Source organism: Coregonus lavaretus, assembly GCF_964263955.1.
Source record: "Coregonus lavaretus genome assembly, chromosome: 7".
NCBI lineage: Eukaryota > Metazoa > Chordata > Actinopteri > Salmoniformes > Salmonidae > Coregonus > Coregonus lavaretus.
This window is the reverse complement of record NC_139994.1, coordinates 12966288-12982770: the sequence shown is the minus strand read 5'-3', so window position 1 is coordinate 12982770 and position 16483 is coordinate 12966288. Positions and strand designations below refer to the sequence as shown.

At 43.8% G+C, this 16483-nt stretch overlaps 1 protein-coding gene across 1 annotated transcript in view; it reads left to right on the top strand.

The window, feature by feature from the left end:
* LOC311132780 (CUB and sushi domain-containing protein 3-like) overlaps positions 1-16483 on the top strand; it is a gene marked incomplete at its 3' end in the record, with an annotated part of 471294 nt that overhangs the window by 174614 nt on the left and 280197 nt on the right. Inside the window, 1 exon segment of the mRNA XM_084166101.1 lies at positions 2923-3044. Coding sequence (XP_084022227.1) covers positions 2923-3044 — 122 coding nt within the window.

Sequence of the window (16483 nt, the reverse complement as noted above, 5' to 3'; positions counted from 1 at the left end):
TTATCTGACCATGGGGAAAGTTATTGTGTAAATGTATGTTTTCTTGAATTAACCCAAGTTCTTTAAATGTATGCATTATGTGTGACCGTATAGTACAATGTGTTCAAGGCTACTTTAGTGATGCCGTTCGTCTCAATGTGCCAGTGACTTTGTGAGCAGACCAGCAGAGTGTGGATTATACCTGAAGGGTCTACAGAGTCATCGGTGTTGCCACCATGCTGCATACAGAGATAATGACTCATTTATTTTCAAAAGCAATCAAGATGTTAGAGACTGATAAACCCTGCTGCCTATAGGAGATAATAGAGCATACATCCCAAATGGCACCCTATTCCCAACATAGTGCACTATTTTTGACAAAAGCCCTATGGGCCCTGGTCAAAAGTAGTGCACTAAATAGGGAATAGGGTGCCATTTGGGACATAACAGAGCCTTGTCTTCCCACCATCACAACATTGTCACTTTGGCATTGTTGCTGATGAACGGCACCAATAACAAAGACTTTATAGTCATAGTAGTGTCCTGTTCCAGAATGCTATTCCACAAACTTTTTTTTAGCCTGCCTTAACCGCAAGCCCGGTAATCTTTGATAGCTGTCAGTGCATTTGGAAGACAGACAGGACAGACGGGACACAGACAAGCCGTGTGTCACGCCCTGGCTCTGGGGACTATGTTATGTTGAGCCAGGGTGTGTAAGTCTATGTTTAATTTTCTATGTTGGTCTGAGTGACTCCCAATCAGAGGCAACGAGTGTCAGCTGGGTGTCTCTGATTGGGAGCCATATTTAACTGTTTGTCTTGCACTTTGTGTTTTGTGGTTTCTTGTTCCTTTTGGTTTGTGTATCGAAGGACTTCACGTTTCGTTCTTTGTTTTGATCGTGTGATCTAGTCAATAAATATAAATATGTTCACCCGCAACGCTGCGCCTTGGTCCTCTCTGTTCGACGAGCGTGACAGAAGAAACCACCTTAACCAGACCAAGCAGCGTGTTCAGGAGCCATCGCTGGCAGATCTCCGTGGCAACCTCGACTGGATCAAGCAGCGTGACGAGGAGAGAGGATGGACGTGGGAGGAGATGATTGCGAGTCTGGCAAGAGGGAGGAGAGACCCCCAGGAAATTTTTAGGGGGGGGCTCACGACGTCGGGCCAGCAGGTGTACGGGTTAGAGCGGTGCAAAGCGTTGGCAGAGAAGGCCGCCAGGTTAGGGGGGCCACTGGGCACAGAGGAGAGGGAAAGTGTGGAGGCACGGCGAGAGGTACTGGGGTGTGTTACCAGTCCGGTCCGGCCCGTTCCTGATCCCTGCGTGGGGCCAGTGGTGTGTGTCCCCAGTACGGTCCGGCCTGTTCCTGCCATTCCCACCAAGTCAGTGGTGCGCGTCGTCAGCCCAGCCCGGCCTGTTCCTGCCATTCCCACCAAGTCAGTGGTGCGCGTCGTCAGCCCGGCCCGGCCTGTTCCTGCCATTCCCACCAAGTCAGTGGTGCGCGTCGTCAGCCCAGCCCGGCCTGTTCCTGCCATTCCCACCAAGTCAGTGGTGTGCGTCGACAGCCCAGCCCGGCCTGTCCCTGCTCCACGCACAAAGCCTACGGTGTGCGTCGACAGCCCAGCCCGGCCCGTTCCTGCTCTCCGCACCAAGTCTGTGGTGCGCGTCGCCAGCCCAGTCCGGCCCATCCAAGCTTCCCGCACCAAGCCAGTGGTGTGCGTCGTCAGTCCGGCACGGCCCGTTCCTGCTCTCCGCACCAAGTCTGTGGTGCGCGTCGCCAGCCCAGTCCGGCCCATCCAAGCTTCCCGCACCAAGCCAGTGGTGTGCGTCGTCAGCCCTGTCCGGCCCGTTCCTGCTCTCCACACCAAGTCTGTGGTGCGCGTCGCCAGCCCGGTCCGGCCCGTCCAAGCTCCCCGCACCGGGTCAGTGGTGCGCGTCGTCAGCCCGGTCCGGCTCATTCCTGCTCCCCGCACCAAGTCAGGGGTGCGCTTCGTCAGCCCGGTCCGGCCCGTTCCTCCTCCACGCATCAAGCCAGGGGTGTGCGTCGTCAGTCCAGCACAACCCGTGCCTGGGTCATGTCCGGAGCCGGATCCGCCGCCGAGGCGGAGTGCCCACCCGGTCCCTCCCCTGTTGTGGTTGTTTGGCGCGGCCGGAGTCCGCGCCTTTGGGGGGGGGTACTGTCACGCCCTGGCTCTGGGGACTATGTTATGTTGAGCCAGGGTGTGTAAGTCTATGTTTAATTTTCTATGTTGGTCTGAGTGACTCCCAATCAGAGGCAACGAGTGTCAGCTGGGTGTCTCTGATTGGGAGCCATATTTAACTGTTTGTCTTGCACTTTGTGTTTTGTGGTTTCTTGTTCCTTTTGGTTTGTGTATCGAAGGACTTCACGTTTCGTTCTTTGTTTTGATCGTGTGATCTAGTCAATAAATATAAATATGTTCACCCGCAACGCTGCGCCTTGGTCCTCTCTGTTCGACGAGCGTGACACCGTGTCTGTATTTAACAAATAATGACTGGTGTTTCTCCATTAAGATGATGAATAAGGCCGTGGTGGGGTTTTTCATTTGCATGGAGTTTAACTAGTCATCTGAGTATAAAATGGTATTGCCTTAAATGACTTGTTCTGGTTCAGATAGCAGCAGGCTCTATCAATAATATATTAAAGTATAATTTTAAGTTGAATATAGCCCAAGAAAACGGGCCCTGGTGTCTTGACGATATTTCATTAATATGAGCATTAAATGTTAGCCAAATCAATACACCTAAAGCGACTCCCTACACACACGCAAACACACACACACACACAGCATTTGGCAACATCTGTCTCCAATTAACCACAACTTTTGTGTTTCCCAGGTTGTTGAATGTCAGGCTCCAAATAAATAACCTTCCTTATTTCCATGTCTTTCTTTTTCTCTAATCTCTTTCTCTTTCCTTTCACAGTGAAAACATGCGGCTCTAACCTTCAAGGTCCTTCTGGTACATTCACTTCGCCCAACTTCCCCATCCAGTATGAGTCCAACGCTCAGTGTGTCTGGATACTCACCGCCACAAACCCCAACAAGGTAGGCTAGACTTTACTACTGTACTGTCCATCCACTGTCACACTGCTAGCCAACCCCCACAGAGAGAGACAGAGATAGAGACAGAGACAGAGACAGAGATAGAGAGAGACAGACAGAGAGCGAGAGAGAGAGACAGAGACAGAGACAGAGACAGAGACAGAGAGAGCGAGAGCGAGAGAGACAGAGAGAGCGAGAGACAGAGACAGAGACAGAGAGAGAGACAGAGACAGAGACAGACAGACAGACAGACAGACAGACAGACAGACAGACAGACAGAGACAGAGAGAGAGACACAGAGATAGGCTGCCTATACTACCGTACTGTCCACTGTCACAGTCCTCAAGTCCAGAACAGATAATGGGAGGTGCACAGTCCTACATATAGCAATGACTACATAGAACTCTATTCGACATCAAGAAACTCATGCAAGCAATAAAATCAGATTTTAAAAAACGGATAAAAATACACCTCATGGAACAGCGGGGACAGTAAAGAGACACATGCATACACACAGAAACACGATAACATACACACTATATACATACACATGGATTTTGTGTTGTAGATATACAATATATACAAAAGTATGTGGACACCCCTTGAAATTAGTGGATTCGGATATTTCAGCCACACTCGTTGCTGACAGGTGTATAAAATTGAGCACACAGCCATGCAATCTCCATAGAGAAACACTGGCAGTAGAATGGCCTTACTGAAGAGCTCAGTGACTTTCAACGTGGCACCGTCATAGGATTCCACCTTTCCAACAAGTCAGTTTGTCAAATTTCTGCCTTGCATGAGCTGCCCTGGTCAACTGTAAGTGCTGTTATTGTGAAGTGGAAACGTCTCGGAGCAACAACGGCTCAGCCGCAAAGTGGTAGGCCACACAAGCTTACGGACGGGACCGCTGAGTGCTGAAGTGTGTCTGGCCTTGGTTGCAACACTCACTACCGAGTTCCAAACTGCCTCTGGAAGCAACGTCCGTACAATAACTGTTTGTCAGGAGCTACATGAAATGGGTTTCCATGGCCGAGCAGCCGCACACAAGCCTAAGATCACCATGCGCAATGCCAAGCGTCGGCTGGAATGGTGCAAGGCTTGCCACCATTGGACTCTGGAGCAGTGGAAACGTGCTCTCTGGAGTGATGAATCACGCTTCACCATCTGGCAGTCCGACTGACAAATCTGGGTTTGGCAGATGCCAGGAAAACACTACCTGCCCAAATGCAGTGCAACTGTAAAGATTGGTGGAGGAGGAATAATGTTCTGGGGCTGTTTTTCATGGTTCGGGCTAGGCTCCTTAGTTCCAGTGAAGGGAAATATTTACGCTACAGCATACAATGACATTCTAGATTATTCGGTGCTTCCAACTTTGTGGCAACAGTTTGGGGAAGGCCCTTTCCTGTTTCAGCATGACAATGCCCCTTTGCACAAAGCGAGGTCCCATACCGAAATGGTTTGTCGAGATCGGTGTGGAAGAACTTGACTGGCCTGCACAGAGCCCTGACCTCAACCCCATCGAACACCTTTGGGATGAATTGGAACACCAACTGCGAGCCAGGTCTAGTCGCCCAACATCAGTGCCCGACCTCACTAATGCTCTTGTGGATGAATGCAGCAGTGTTCCATCATCTAGTGGAAAGCCTTCCCAGAAGAGTGGAGGCTGTTATAGCAGCAAAGGGGGGACCAACTACATATTAATGCCCATGACTTTGGAATGAGATGTTCGATGAGCACGTGTCCACATACTTTTGGTCATGTAGTGTATGTGGTAGTAGAGTAGTGGCCTGAGGGCACAAATGTAATGTGTTGTGAAATGCATTGTAATGTTTTTAAAATTGTATAACTGCCTTAATTTTGCTGGACCCCAGGAAGAGTAGCTGCTGCCTTTCAATAATACAAATTCAAATACAGCTAACCGACTCCCCATAAAACCCAGTGGTCATTTCAGTGAGTGTCAATGATGAACACCAGCAAGTGCAATATAAGGTCAATGGTGTCAATGATTGTTTATAGTCACCCCTTACAAAACCAATTACTCTGGTAATTTCAATTGCTCTCAACAAGCAATCTGCAGGGAGGGAGGGAGAGGGAGACGGAGACAGAGACGTAGAGTTAGAGAGGGACAGGGAGGAAGGGAGGTTTCATTGAATGGGATGCATGGCTGATAGCAGTGGTGATAAGATGACTATGCCAATGAGTGTTGGACAGCCTGTGAAGATAATGAGTTACTATAGGTTGTGTCTTACAGAGGGCTTTTTTCATTGTAAACAAGAAAAAAACATTCTAGAACAACATACCTTTTTTGACAGGCATATTTTATTGTTTTGAAAAAGACCACCCAGTGATTGCAAGCCACCTTCATCAGGAGTTTGTGTTGGTTATTTTCTTTTGATTGAGGATTAAATGAAAGACACTGTGCTGTAATGTAATATTAATCCTACAAAATACTTATTTTTTTTAATGTAATTCCCTATTGTCCCAGCCCTAGCTTCTGAGAGTGTTATCAGTCAGTAGTGCATCCCAAATGGCACCCTATTCCCTATATAGTGCATTCCTTTTGACCAGGGTCCATAATGAATAGGGTGCCATTTGAGACACAGTAATGATCCAGTAGAGGGCAGGTGAAGGGGTGGGCTGCCACTACCGCTGCATACCTCCCCACAACCTCCTCCTCCTCCTCACAATCCACTCCTCCTCCTCCTCCTCCCACTCCCCCTCCCCCTCTTCCTCCTCCTCCTCCCCCTCCTCCCCCTCCTCCACTTCCCCCTCCTCCTCCTCTTCCTTCTCCTCCTCCTACCCCTCCCGGTCTCTGATTTGTATTCCAGCCTCAATGCCTTCTTCTCTCAGGGTCGCCTCCCTGCCTGCCTGCCCGCGTTGTCGTTGAGCCTAAGCAAACGTGATCGCTCGCTCATGCACCCGTAACCCGCGCCTCCTGGCCTCCCATAAGATCTGCCTCTGCCCTCTCTCTCTCTCTCCTCTGTCCTTTCACACCATCATCCCAGCTGTACAGTACGTGCAGCGGTGCCTCAAGGCCCCACAGGTTTTTTTATGTGGAGCTGGATGATGGCATTTGCTAGTTACTGTAGTTATATTGGTGGGCAGTGTCGCTTTTTACTTGTGGTATTCCTCCTTTTACGTCTGTGCTTGAGATTAATCCATAGCTTTGATATGTGCTCACTAGAGCGCTACAGAGTGTGTGTGTGTGTGTGTGCGTGTGTGCGTGCGTGCGTGTCTGAATGTGTGTGTCTGAATATGCGTGTGTGTGTGCATGCATGTGTTAGTCCTCCAGAAGGTTGGTGATTGGGGGTCGAGGGTTCTTCTGGTTTTATGGGGTCGTAAGCTGTGCTGCTGTTCCCACATTGTTGCTCTGCAGTCTGTTCACCTCTGAGGTGTGTTCAGGAAGGAGAGAGAGAGAGAAAGAGAGAGAGAATGAGAGAGAAAGAGAGTGAGAGAGAAAGAGAGTGAGAGAGAGAGAGAGAGAGAGAGAGAGAGAGAGAGAGAGAGAAGAGAAAGGGAGACTACAAGCAAGAGAGTGAGTCAGAGAGAGAGAGAGAAAGAGAGAGACTGAGAGACTTAAAAAGAGATAAAAACTGAGAGCAAGAGAGAGAGACTGAATGAATGAAAGAGTGAGCGAGTGAGGGAGGGAGGAAGGAAGAGAGAGTGGAAGAGGGCTGTCATAGAGGGGAAGGATGGGCCATCTACAGGGAGCTGTTAGTGATGAACACTCACAGCAGCCTCACATGGCATCTGGATTGATTTAGCTCATGTCCACATTTGTAATAAAAGAGGATGGAGGAACCCTGCGATCGCTGTCTCCCAAGACCGAGGGGCTATAGCATGCCTCGTAGTGACATCTATTATCCAAGGGCGATGACTGGAGGATTCAGGTACAGTTAAACATGTCACTACACAGAGCAAATATCAAACAGCAGCGTCCTTAACAGAGCGGAATGAGGGCGATAAAATATTCAAATGGAACATCCAACCGAAGTTAATCACCAGGCAGACTGAAGTTCGTATGTAGTCCAATGGCTAGCAAATATTTTAGCGATATGCAAGCCTATGTATTCATTGATGTTATCTTTGTACACTCTTAGAAAAAAGCGTTCCCAAAGGGTTATTCGACTGTCCCCATAGGAGAACCCTGATGGTTCCAGGTAGAACCCTTTTGGGTTCCATATAGAACCCTTTGTGGAAAAGGTTCTACTTGGAACACAAAATGGTTATACCTGGAACCAAAAGGGTTCTACTTTTAACCAGAAATAGTTATTCAAAGGGTTCTCCTATGGAGACAGCCAAAGAACCCTTTTAGGTTCTAGATAGCACCTTTTGGGTTATTTGTATGGTTATTTGCAGCGGTGTGTTAAAACATTTCAAAATATTCTGTATAAGAAGTTTTTAAAAATCTGTATACAGCGCCTTGCAAAGTATTCATCCCCCTTGGCGTTTTTCCTATTTTGTTGCATTACAACCTGTAATTTAAATTATTTTTATTTGGATTTGATGTAATGGACATACACAAAATAGTCCAAATTGGTGAAGTGAAATGAAAAAAATAACTTGTTTCAAAGAATTCTAAAAAATTAATAATGAAAAAGTGGTGCGTGCATATGTGTTCACCCCCTTTGCTATGAAGCCCCTAAATATGATCTGGTGCAACCAATTACCTTCAGAAGTCACATAATTAGTTAAATAAAGTCCACCTGTGTGCAATCTAAGTGTCACATGATCTGTCACATGATCTCAGTATATATACACCTGTTCTGAAAGGCCCCAGGTTCTGCAACACCACTAAGCAAGGGGCACCACCAAGCAAGCGGCACCATGAAAACCAATGAGCTCTCCAAACAGGTCATGTACAAAGTTGTGGAGAAGTATAGATCAAGGTTGGGTTATAAAAAAATATCCAAAACTTTGAACATCCCACGGAGCACCATTAAATCCATTATTAAAAAATGGAAAGAATATGGCACCACAACAAACTGCCAAGAGAGGGCCGCCCACCAAAACTCACAGACCAGGCAAGGAGGGCATTAATCAGAGAGGCAACAAAGAGACCAAAGATAACCCTGAAGGAGCTGCAAAGTTCCACAGCGGAGATTGGAGTATCTGTCCATAGGACTACTTTAAGCCGTACACTCCACAGAGCTGGGCTTTACGGAAGAGTGGCCAGAAAAAGCCATTACTTAAAGAAAAAAATAAGCAAACACGTGTGGTGTTCGCCAAAAGCCATGAGGGAGACTCCCCAAACATATGGAAGAAGGTACTCTGGTCAGATGAGACTAAAATTGAGCTTTTTTGCCATCAAGGAAAACGCTATGTCTGGCGCAAACCCAACACCTCTCATCACCCCGAGAACACCATCCCCACAGTGAAGCATGGTGGTGGCAGCATCATGCTGTGGGGATGTTTTTCATTTGCAGGGACTGGGAAACTGGTCAGAATTGAAGGAATGATGGATGGCGCTAAATACAGGGAAATTCTTGAGGGAAACCTGTTTCAGTCTTCCAGAGATTTGAGACTGGGATGCAGTTTTGCCTTGAAGAATGGGCAAAAACCCAGTGTCTAGATGTGCTAAGTTTATAGAGACATATGCCAAGAGACTTGCAGCTGTAATTGCTGCAAAAGGTGGCTCTACAAAATATTGACTTTGGGGGGGTGAATAGTTATGCACGCTCAAGTTTTCAGTTTTTTTGTCTTATTTCTTGTTTGTTTCACAATAAAATATATTTAGCATCTTCAAAGTGGTAGGCATGTTGTGTAAATGAAATTATACAAACCCCCCAAAAATCTATTTAAATTCCAGGTTGTAAGGCAACAAAATAGGAAAAATGCCAAGGGGGGTGAATACTTTCGCAAGCCACTGTATATTAGCTGAATTACTGTATATGCAGGCCCCATATGCCATATACAATGCCTTCAGAAAGTATTCATACCCCTTGCCTTATTCCACATTTTGTATACAGCCTGAATTTTTCTCACCCATCTACACACAATACCCCATGATGACAAAGTGAAAACATGTTTTTTTGCAAATGTATTGAAAATGAAATACAGAAGTATCTAATTTACATACACTACCAGTCAAATGTTTGGACACACCTACTCATTCAAGTGTTTTTCTTATTTGTACTATGTTTTACATTGTAGAATAATAGTGAAGACATCAAAACTATGAAATAACACACATGGAATCATGTAGTAACCAGAAAAGTGTTAAACAAATCAAAATATATATTTATATTTGAGATTCTTCAAAGTTGCCACCCTTTGCCTTGATGACAGCTTTGCACACTCTTGGCATTCTCTCAACCAGCTTCATGGAGGAGTCACCTGGAATGAATTTCAATTAACAGGTGTGCCTTCTTAAAAGGTAATTTGTGGAATTTCTTTCCTTCTTAATGCTTTTGAGCCAATCAGTTGTGTTGTGACAAGGTAGGGGTGGTATACAGAAGATAGCCCTATTTAGTAAAAGACCAAGTCCATATTATGGAAAGAACAGCTCAAATAAGCAAAGAGAAACGACAGTCCATCATTACTTTAAGACATGAAGGTCAGTCAATACGGAACGTTTCAAGAACGTTGAAAGTGCAGTCGCAAAAACCATCAAGCGCTATGATGAAACTGGCTCTCATAAGGACCGCCACAGGAAAGGAAGACCCAGAGTTACATCTGCTGCAGAGGATAAGTTCATTAGAGTTACCAGCCTCAGAAATTGCAGCCTAAATAAATGCTTCACAGAGTTCAAGTAACAGACACATCTCAACATGAACTGTTCAGGCCTTCATGTTCGAATTGCTGCAAAGAAACCACTACTAAAGGACACCAATAAGAAGAAGAGACTTGCTTGGGCCAAGAAACACGAGCAATGGACATTAGACCGGTGGACATTTGTCCTTTGGTCTGGAGTCCAAATTGGAGATTTTTGGTTCCGTCCGCCATGGCTTTATGAGATGCGGTGTGGGTGAACGGATGATCTCCGCATGTGTATTTCCCACCGTAAAGCATGGAGGAGGAGGTGTTATGGTGTGGGGGTGCTTTGCTTGTGACACTGTCTGTGATTTATTTAGAATTCAAGGCACACTTAACCAGCATGGCTACCACAGCATTCTGCAGTGATACGCCATCCCATCTGGTTTGGGCTTAGTGGGACTATCATTTGTTTTTCAACAGGACAATGACCCAACACACCTCCAGGCTGTGTAAGGGCTATTTTACCAAGAAGGAGAGTGATGGAGTGCTGCATCAGATGACCTGGCCTCCACAATCCCCCGACCTCAACCCAATTGAGATGGTTTGGGATGAGTTGGACCGCAGAGTGAAGGAAAAGCAGCCAACAAGTGCTCAGCATATGTGGGACCTCCTTCAAGACTGTTGGAAAAGCATTCCAGGTGAAGCTCGTTGAGAGAATGCCAAGAGTGTACAAAGCTGTCATCAAGGCAAAGGGTGGCTATTTGAAAAATCTCAAATACAAAATATATTTGGATTTGTTTAACACTGTTTTGATTACTACATGATTCCATATGTGTTATTTCATAGTTTTGATGTCTTCACTATTATTCTACAGTGTAGAAAATAGTAAAAAATAAAGAAAAACCCTTGAGTGAGTAGGTGTGTCCAAACATTTGACTGGTACTGTAAGTATTCACTCCCCTGAAGGAGAATCACCTTTAGCAGTGATTACAGCTGTGAGTCTCTAAGAGTTTTACACACCTGTATTGTAAAATATTTGTACATTAATCTTCAAGCTCTGTCAAGTTGGTCGTTGATCATTGCTAGACAGCCATTTTCAAGTCTTGTCATAGATTTCAAATCAAATCAAATGTATTGGTCACAAACACATGGTTAGCAGATGTTATTGTGAGTGTAGCGAAATGATTGTGCTTCTAGTTCCGACAGTGCAGCAATATCTAGCAAGTAATATCTAACAGTTCCACAACAAATATCTAATACACACAAATCTAAGTAAAGGAATGGAATAAGAATATATAAATATATGGATGAGCAATGTCATTGTCAGAGCGGCATAGGCTAAGATGCAATAGATAGTATAGAATACAGTATATACATATGAGATGGTTAATGCAAGATATGTAAACATTATTAAAGTGGCATTATTAAAGTGACTAGTGTTCCATTTATTAAAGTGGCCAGTGATTTTCAAGTCTGTATGTAGGCAGCAGCCTCTCTGGGCTAGTGATGGATGTTTAACAGTCTGATGGCCTTGAGATAGAAGCTGTTTTTCAGTCTCTCGGTCCCAGCTTTTATGCAATTGTACTGACCTCACATTCTGGATGATAGCGGGGTGAACAGGCAGTGGCTGAAGTCCACGATCATCTCCTTTGTTTTGTTGACGTTGAGTGAGAGGTTATTTTCCTGGCACCACACTCCGAGAGCCCTCACCTCCTCCCTGTAGGCTGTCTCATCGTTGTTGATAATCAAGCCTACTACTGTTGTGTCGTCTGCAAACGTGATGATTGAGTTGGAGGCGTGCATTGCTACGCAGTCATTGGTGAACTGGGAGTACAGGAGGGGGCTGAGCACACACCCTTGTGGGGGCCCAGTGTTGAGGATCAGCGAAGTGGAGACTTTGTTTCCTACCTTCACCACCTGGGGGCGGCCCGTCAGGAAGTCCAGGACCCAAATGCACAGGGCGGGGTTGAGACCCAGGGCCTCAAGCTTAATGATGAGCTTGGAGGGTACTATGGTGTTGAATGCTGAGCTATAGTCAATGAACAGCATTCTTACATAGGTATTCCTCTTGTCCAGATTTTGTATTTTTGTATTTTATTAGGATCCCCATTAGCTGTTGCAAAAGCAGCAGCTACTATTCCTGGGGTCCACACAAAATATGAAACATTACATAATACAGAACATTAATAGACAAGAAGAGCTCAAGGACAGAACTACATACATTTTTTAAAAAGGCACACGTAGCCTACATATCAATACATACACACAAACTATCTAGGTCAAATAGGGGAGAGGTGTTGTACCGTGAGGGGTTGCTTTATCTGTTTTTTGAAACCAGGTTTGCTGTTTATTTGAGCAATATGAGATGGAACGGAGTTCCATGCAATAATGGCTCTATATAATACTGTACGCTTTCTTGAATTTGTTCTGGATTTGGGGACTGTGAAAAGACCCATGGTGACATGTCTGGTGGGTTAAGTGTGTGTGTCAGAGCTGTGTGTAAGTTCACTATGCAAACAATTTGGGATTTTCAACACATTAATGTTTCTTATAAAAAGAAGAAGTGATGAAGTCAGTCTCTCCTCAACTCTTAGCCAAGAGAGACTGGCACGCATAGTATTAATATCAGCCCTCTGATTACAACGAAGAGCAAGATGTGCCGCTCTGTTTTGGCCAGCTGCAGCTTAACTAGGTATTTCCTTGCAGTACTGGACCAAATGACTGGACAATAAACAAGATTAGACAAAACTTGCTTTTTGGAGTGTGGTGTCAAAAAAGCATCTCTTTATTACGGACAGACCTCTCCCCATCTTTACAACCATTGAATCTATATGTTTTGACCATGATAGTTTACAATCTAAGGTAACGACAAGTAATTTAGTCTCCTCAACTTGTTCAACAGCCACACCATTCATTACCAGATTCAGCTGAGGTCTAGAACTTGCTCTTAGTTTTAGAGATGTTCAGGACCAGTTTATTAGTGGCCACCCATTCCAAAACAGACTGCAACTCTTTGTTAGGGGTTTTGGTGACTTCATTAGCTGTGGTTGCTGATGTGTATATGGTTGAATCATCAGCACACATGGACACACATGCTTTGTTTAATGCGAGTGGCAGATCATTGGTAAAAATAGAAAAGAGTAGTGGGCCTAGAGAGCTGCCCTGTGGTACACCGCACTTTACATGTTTGACATTAGAGAAGCTTCCATTAAAGAAAACTATTTTAGTTATATTAGATAGATAGCTCTGAATCCACAATATGGCAGAGGTTGAAAAGTCATAAAACATACATTTTTTCAACAACAGGTTATGGTAAATAATATCAAAGGCTGCACTGAAATCTAACAGTACAGCTCTCACAATCTTCTTATTATCAATTTCTTTCAACCAATCATCAGTCGTTTGTGTCAGTGCAGTACATGCTGAGTGCCCTTCCCTATAAGCATGTTGAAAGTCTGTTGTTAATTTGTTTACAGACAAATAGCATTGTTTTTGGTCAAACACAATTTTTTCCTACAGTTTGCTAAGAGCTGGCAGCAAGCTTATAGGTCTACTGTTAGAACCAGTAATGGCCGCTTTACCATTCTTGGGTAGCGGAATTACTTTGGCTTCTCTCCAGGCCTGAGGACAAAGACTTTCCTCTAGGCTCAGATTAAATATATGACAGATAGGAGTGGCTATAGAGTCAGCTACCATCCTCAGTAGCTTTTCATCTAAGTTGTCAATGCCAATAATTTTTCCACCTCCCACACTAACTTTACAAAATTCAAACCTGCAATGCTTTTCTTTCATTATTTAATTTTTTTATGCATGAATACAATTGCTCACTGTTCATTGTTGGCATTTCCTGCCTAAGTTTGCCCACTTTGCCAATGAAGTAATCATTAAAATAATTGGCAACATCAAATGGTTTTGCGATGAATAAGCCAATTGATTCGATGAAAGATGGAGTTGAATTTGTCTTTCTACCCATAATTTCATTTAAAGTACTCCAAAGCTTTTTTCCATAATTCTTTATATCATTGATCTTGGCTTCATAATACAGTTCCTTCTTCTTTTTGTTGAGTGTAGTCACATAATTTCTCAATTTGCAGTAAGTCAACAAGTCAGATGTGCAGCCAGAATTATTAGCCACTCCTTTTGCCCCATCTCTTTCAACGATACAGTTTTTCAATTCCTCATCAATCCATGGAGCCTTAACAGTTCTAACAGTCAGTTTCCTAACAAGTGCATGTTTATCAATAATTGGAAGAAGCAATTTCATAAATTCATCAAGTGCAGCATCTGGATGCTCCTTATTAATCACATCAGACCAACAAATATTTTTTTACATCATCCACATATGAGTCACAGCAAAGTATTTTGTATGATCACATACACTATTTTAGGCCCAGCTATTGGAACTTTGGCTTTCCTGGATATAGCCACTATATTGTGATCACTGCATCCAATGGGTACCGATACAGCTTTAAAACAAAGTTCTACAGTATTAGTAAAAATGTGATCGATACATGTGGATGATCTTGTTCCTGTAGTGTTAGTAAACACCCTGGTAGGTTGATTAATAACCTGAACCAGATTACAGGCACTAGTTACAGTAAGAAGCTTCCTCTTCAGCGGACAGCTTGATGAAAACCAGTCAATATTCAGGTCCCCAAGAAAGTAGACCTCTCTGTTTACATCACATACACTATCAAGCATTTCACACATATTATTTAAAAACTGACTGTTCGCACCTGGTGGCCTATAGCAACACCCCAAAAGAAAAGGCTTTAGATGTGGCAAGTGAACTTGCAACCACAACACTTCAATAACACTTGACATGCGATCTTCTCTAACCATTACAGGGATATGGCTCTGAATATATACAGCAACACCTCCCCCATAAGCATTTCTGTCGCTTCTATAGATGTTATATTATTGCATTGCTACTGCTGTATCATCAAATGAATTATCTAAGTAAGTCTCAGAAATGGCTAATATATGAATGTTTTCTGATGTTAGCAAGTTATTGATTTCATGAACCTTATTTCTAAGGCTACATATATTAATATGGGCTATTTTCAGCCCTTTCCTGGGTAGCTTATCAGAGATAGACATAATACTGGAAAGAGCAAACAAAGCAAGATATAAAAATATACATTCAGCAGTCCATTAATCAATTGGTGTGTGTGTGCTGCGGGGTTGAAGCTACGAACCCATAGGCTTGGCTCTCTCATCCCTTCCAGGTTTCTGGGAGGGAGGGTGGACAATGAGCCTGTCATAGCGGATGTAAGCAATGTCCCCACGCGCTCTGGCAGCTTTCATGGCTGGGATAAGTTCTTTCCTCTTCTGGCGCACAGCTTCAGGATAGTCGTTGTTGAGAAAGATATACATTATTCTCAAGTTCTTGGCTCTTTCCAGAACAGCTACCTTGTCCTTGAACCTCAGGAACTTGACCACTATCGGCCTGGGCCTGTCACCTGGGCCGATGGTGGGTTTTCCAGTACTGTGGGCGCGCTCCACCTCAATCTTCGTGTGGTCCATCTTCAATTTCTCAGATATCATTTCTCTCAATACAAGTTTGTTAAGGCACATGAAAGTGCACATGTTCCAGAAGGCATTTCTGCCAAAAAACACATTTTGATTTAAATTATAATAATAATGTTCAAATGCGACATACGCCTAGCTTCCTGAAATGGGACACATTTGGCCTTGTGTTTTTGATTACTTTCCTGCTGAATGGTGAATTTGTCTCCCAGTGTCTGTTGGAAAGCAAACTGATCCAGGTTGTCCTCTAGGATTTTGCCTGTGCTTACCTGTATTCCATTTATTTTAATACAAAATAAAAAATCACTAGTCTTTGCCGATGACAAGCATACCCATAACATGATGCAGCCCCCACCATGCTTGAAAATATGAAGAGTGGTACTCAGTGATGTCTTGTGTTGGATTTGCCCCCAAAATAATGCTTTGTATTCAGGACATAAAGTTAATTTCTTTGCCACATTTTTTTACAGTTTTACATTAGTGCCTTATTGAGAACAGTAGCTACAATGTTGTTGATCCATCCTCAGTTTTCTCCTATCACAGCCATTGAATTCTGTAACTGTTTTAAATTCACCATTGGCCTCATGGTGAAATCCCTGAGCGGTTTCCTTCCTCTCCGGCTACTGAGTTAGGAAGGACGCCTGTATCTTTGTAGTGACTGGGTGTATTGATACACCATCCAAAGTGTAATTAATAACTTCACCATGCTCAAAGGGATATTCAATGTCAGATTTATTTTATTTTATTACCCATCTACCAATGGGTGCCCTTTGAGAGGCATTGGAAAACTTATCTGGTCTTTGTGGTTGAATCTGTTTAAAATATTCTGCTCGACTGAGTGACCTTACAGATGTCGTGACGTGACTTTCATTATTGTGATGACTATTATTTATTGAATAATTACCTACTATGTTTAATTGTTACTAGATTAAATTAATCATGCAACAATTAACTCATTAGGAATTTGGGGCACCACGGGAAAAGTTGTTTAACGAGTTACCGTTTCCCAAATTAACTCTAAAGATATCTAGATATCTCTTATCATTTTGACAGTCATTTATTAATCATTTACCTCATATCAGTCTCATTCTGAAAGTCGTAGACTCTTTAAGTCTGCACAAACCCGGGTCTTACTGATCATTCCGTACCACACAAATTGATTTAATTATATATTTACTAACTAATTAAAAATGATAACACAAGATACAAACACA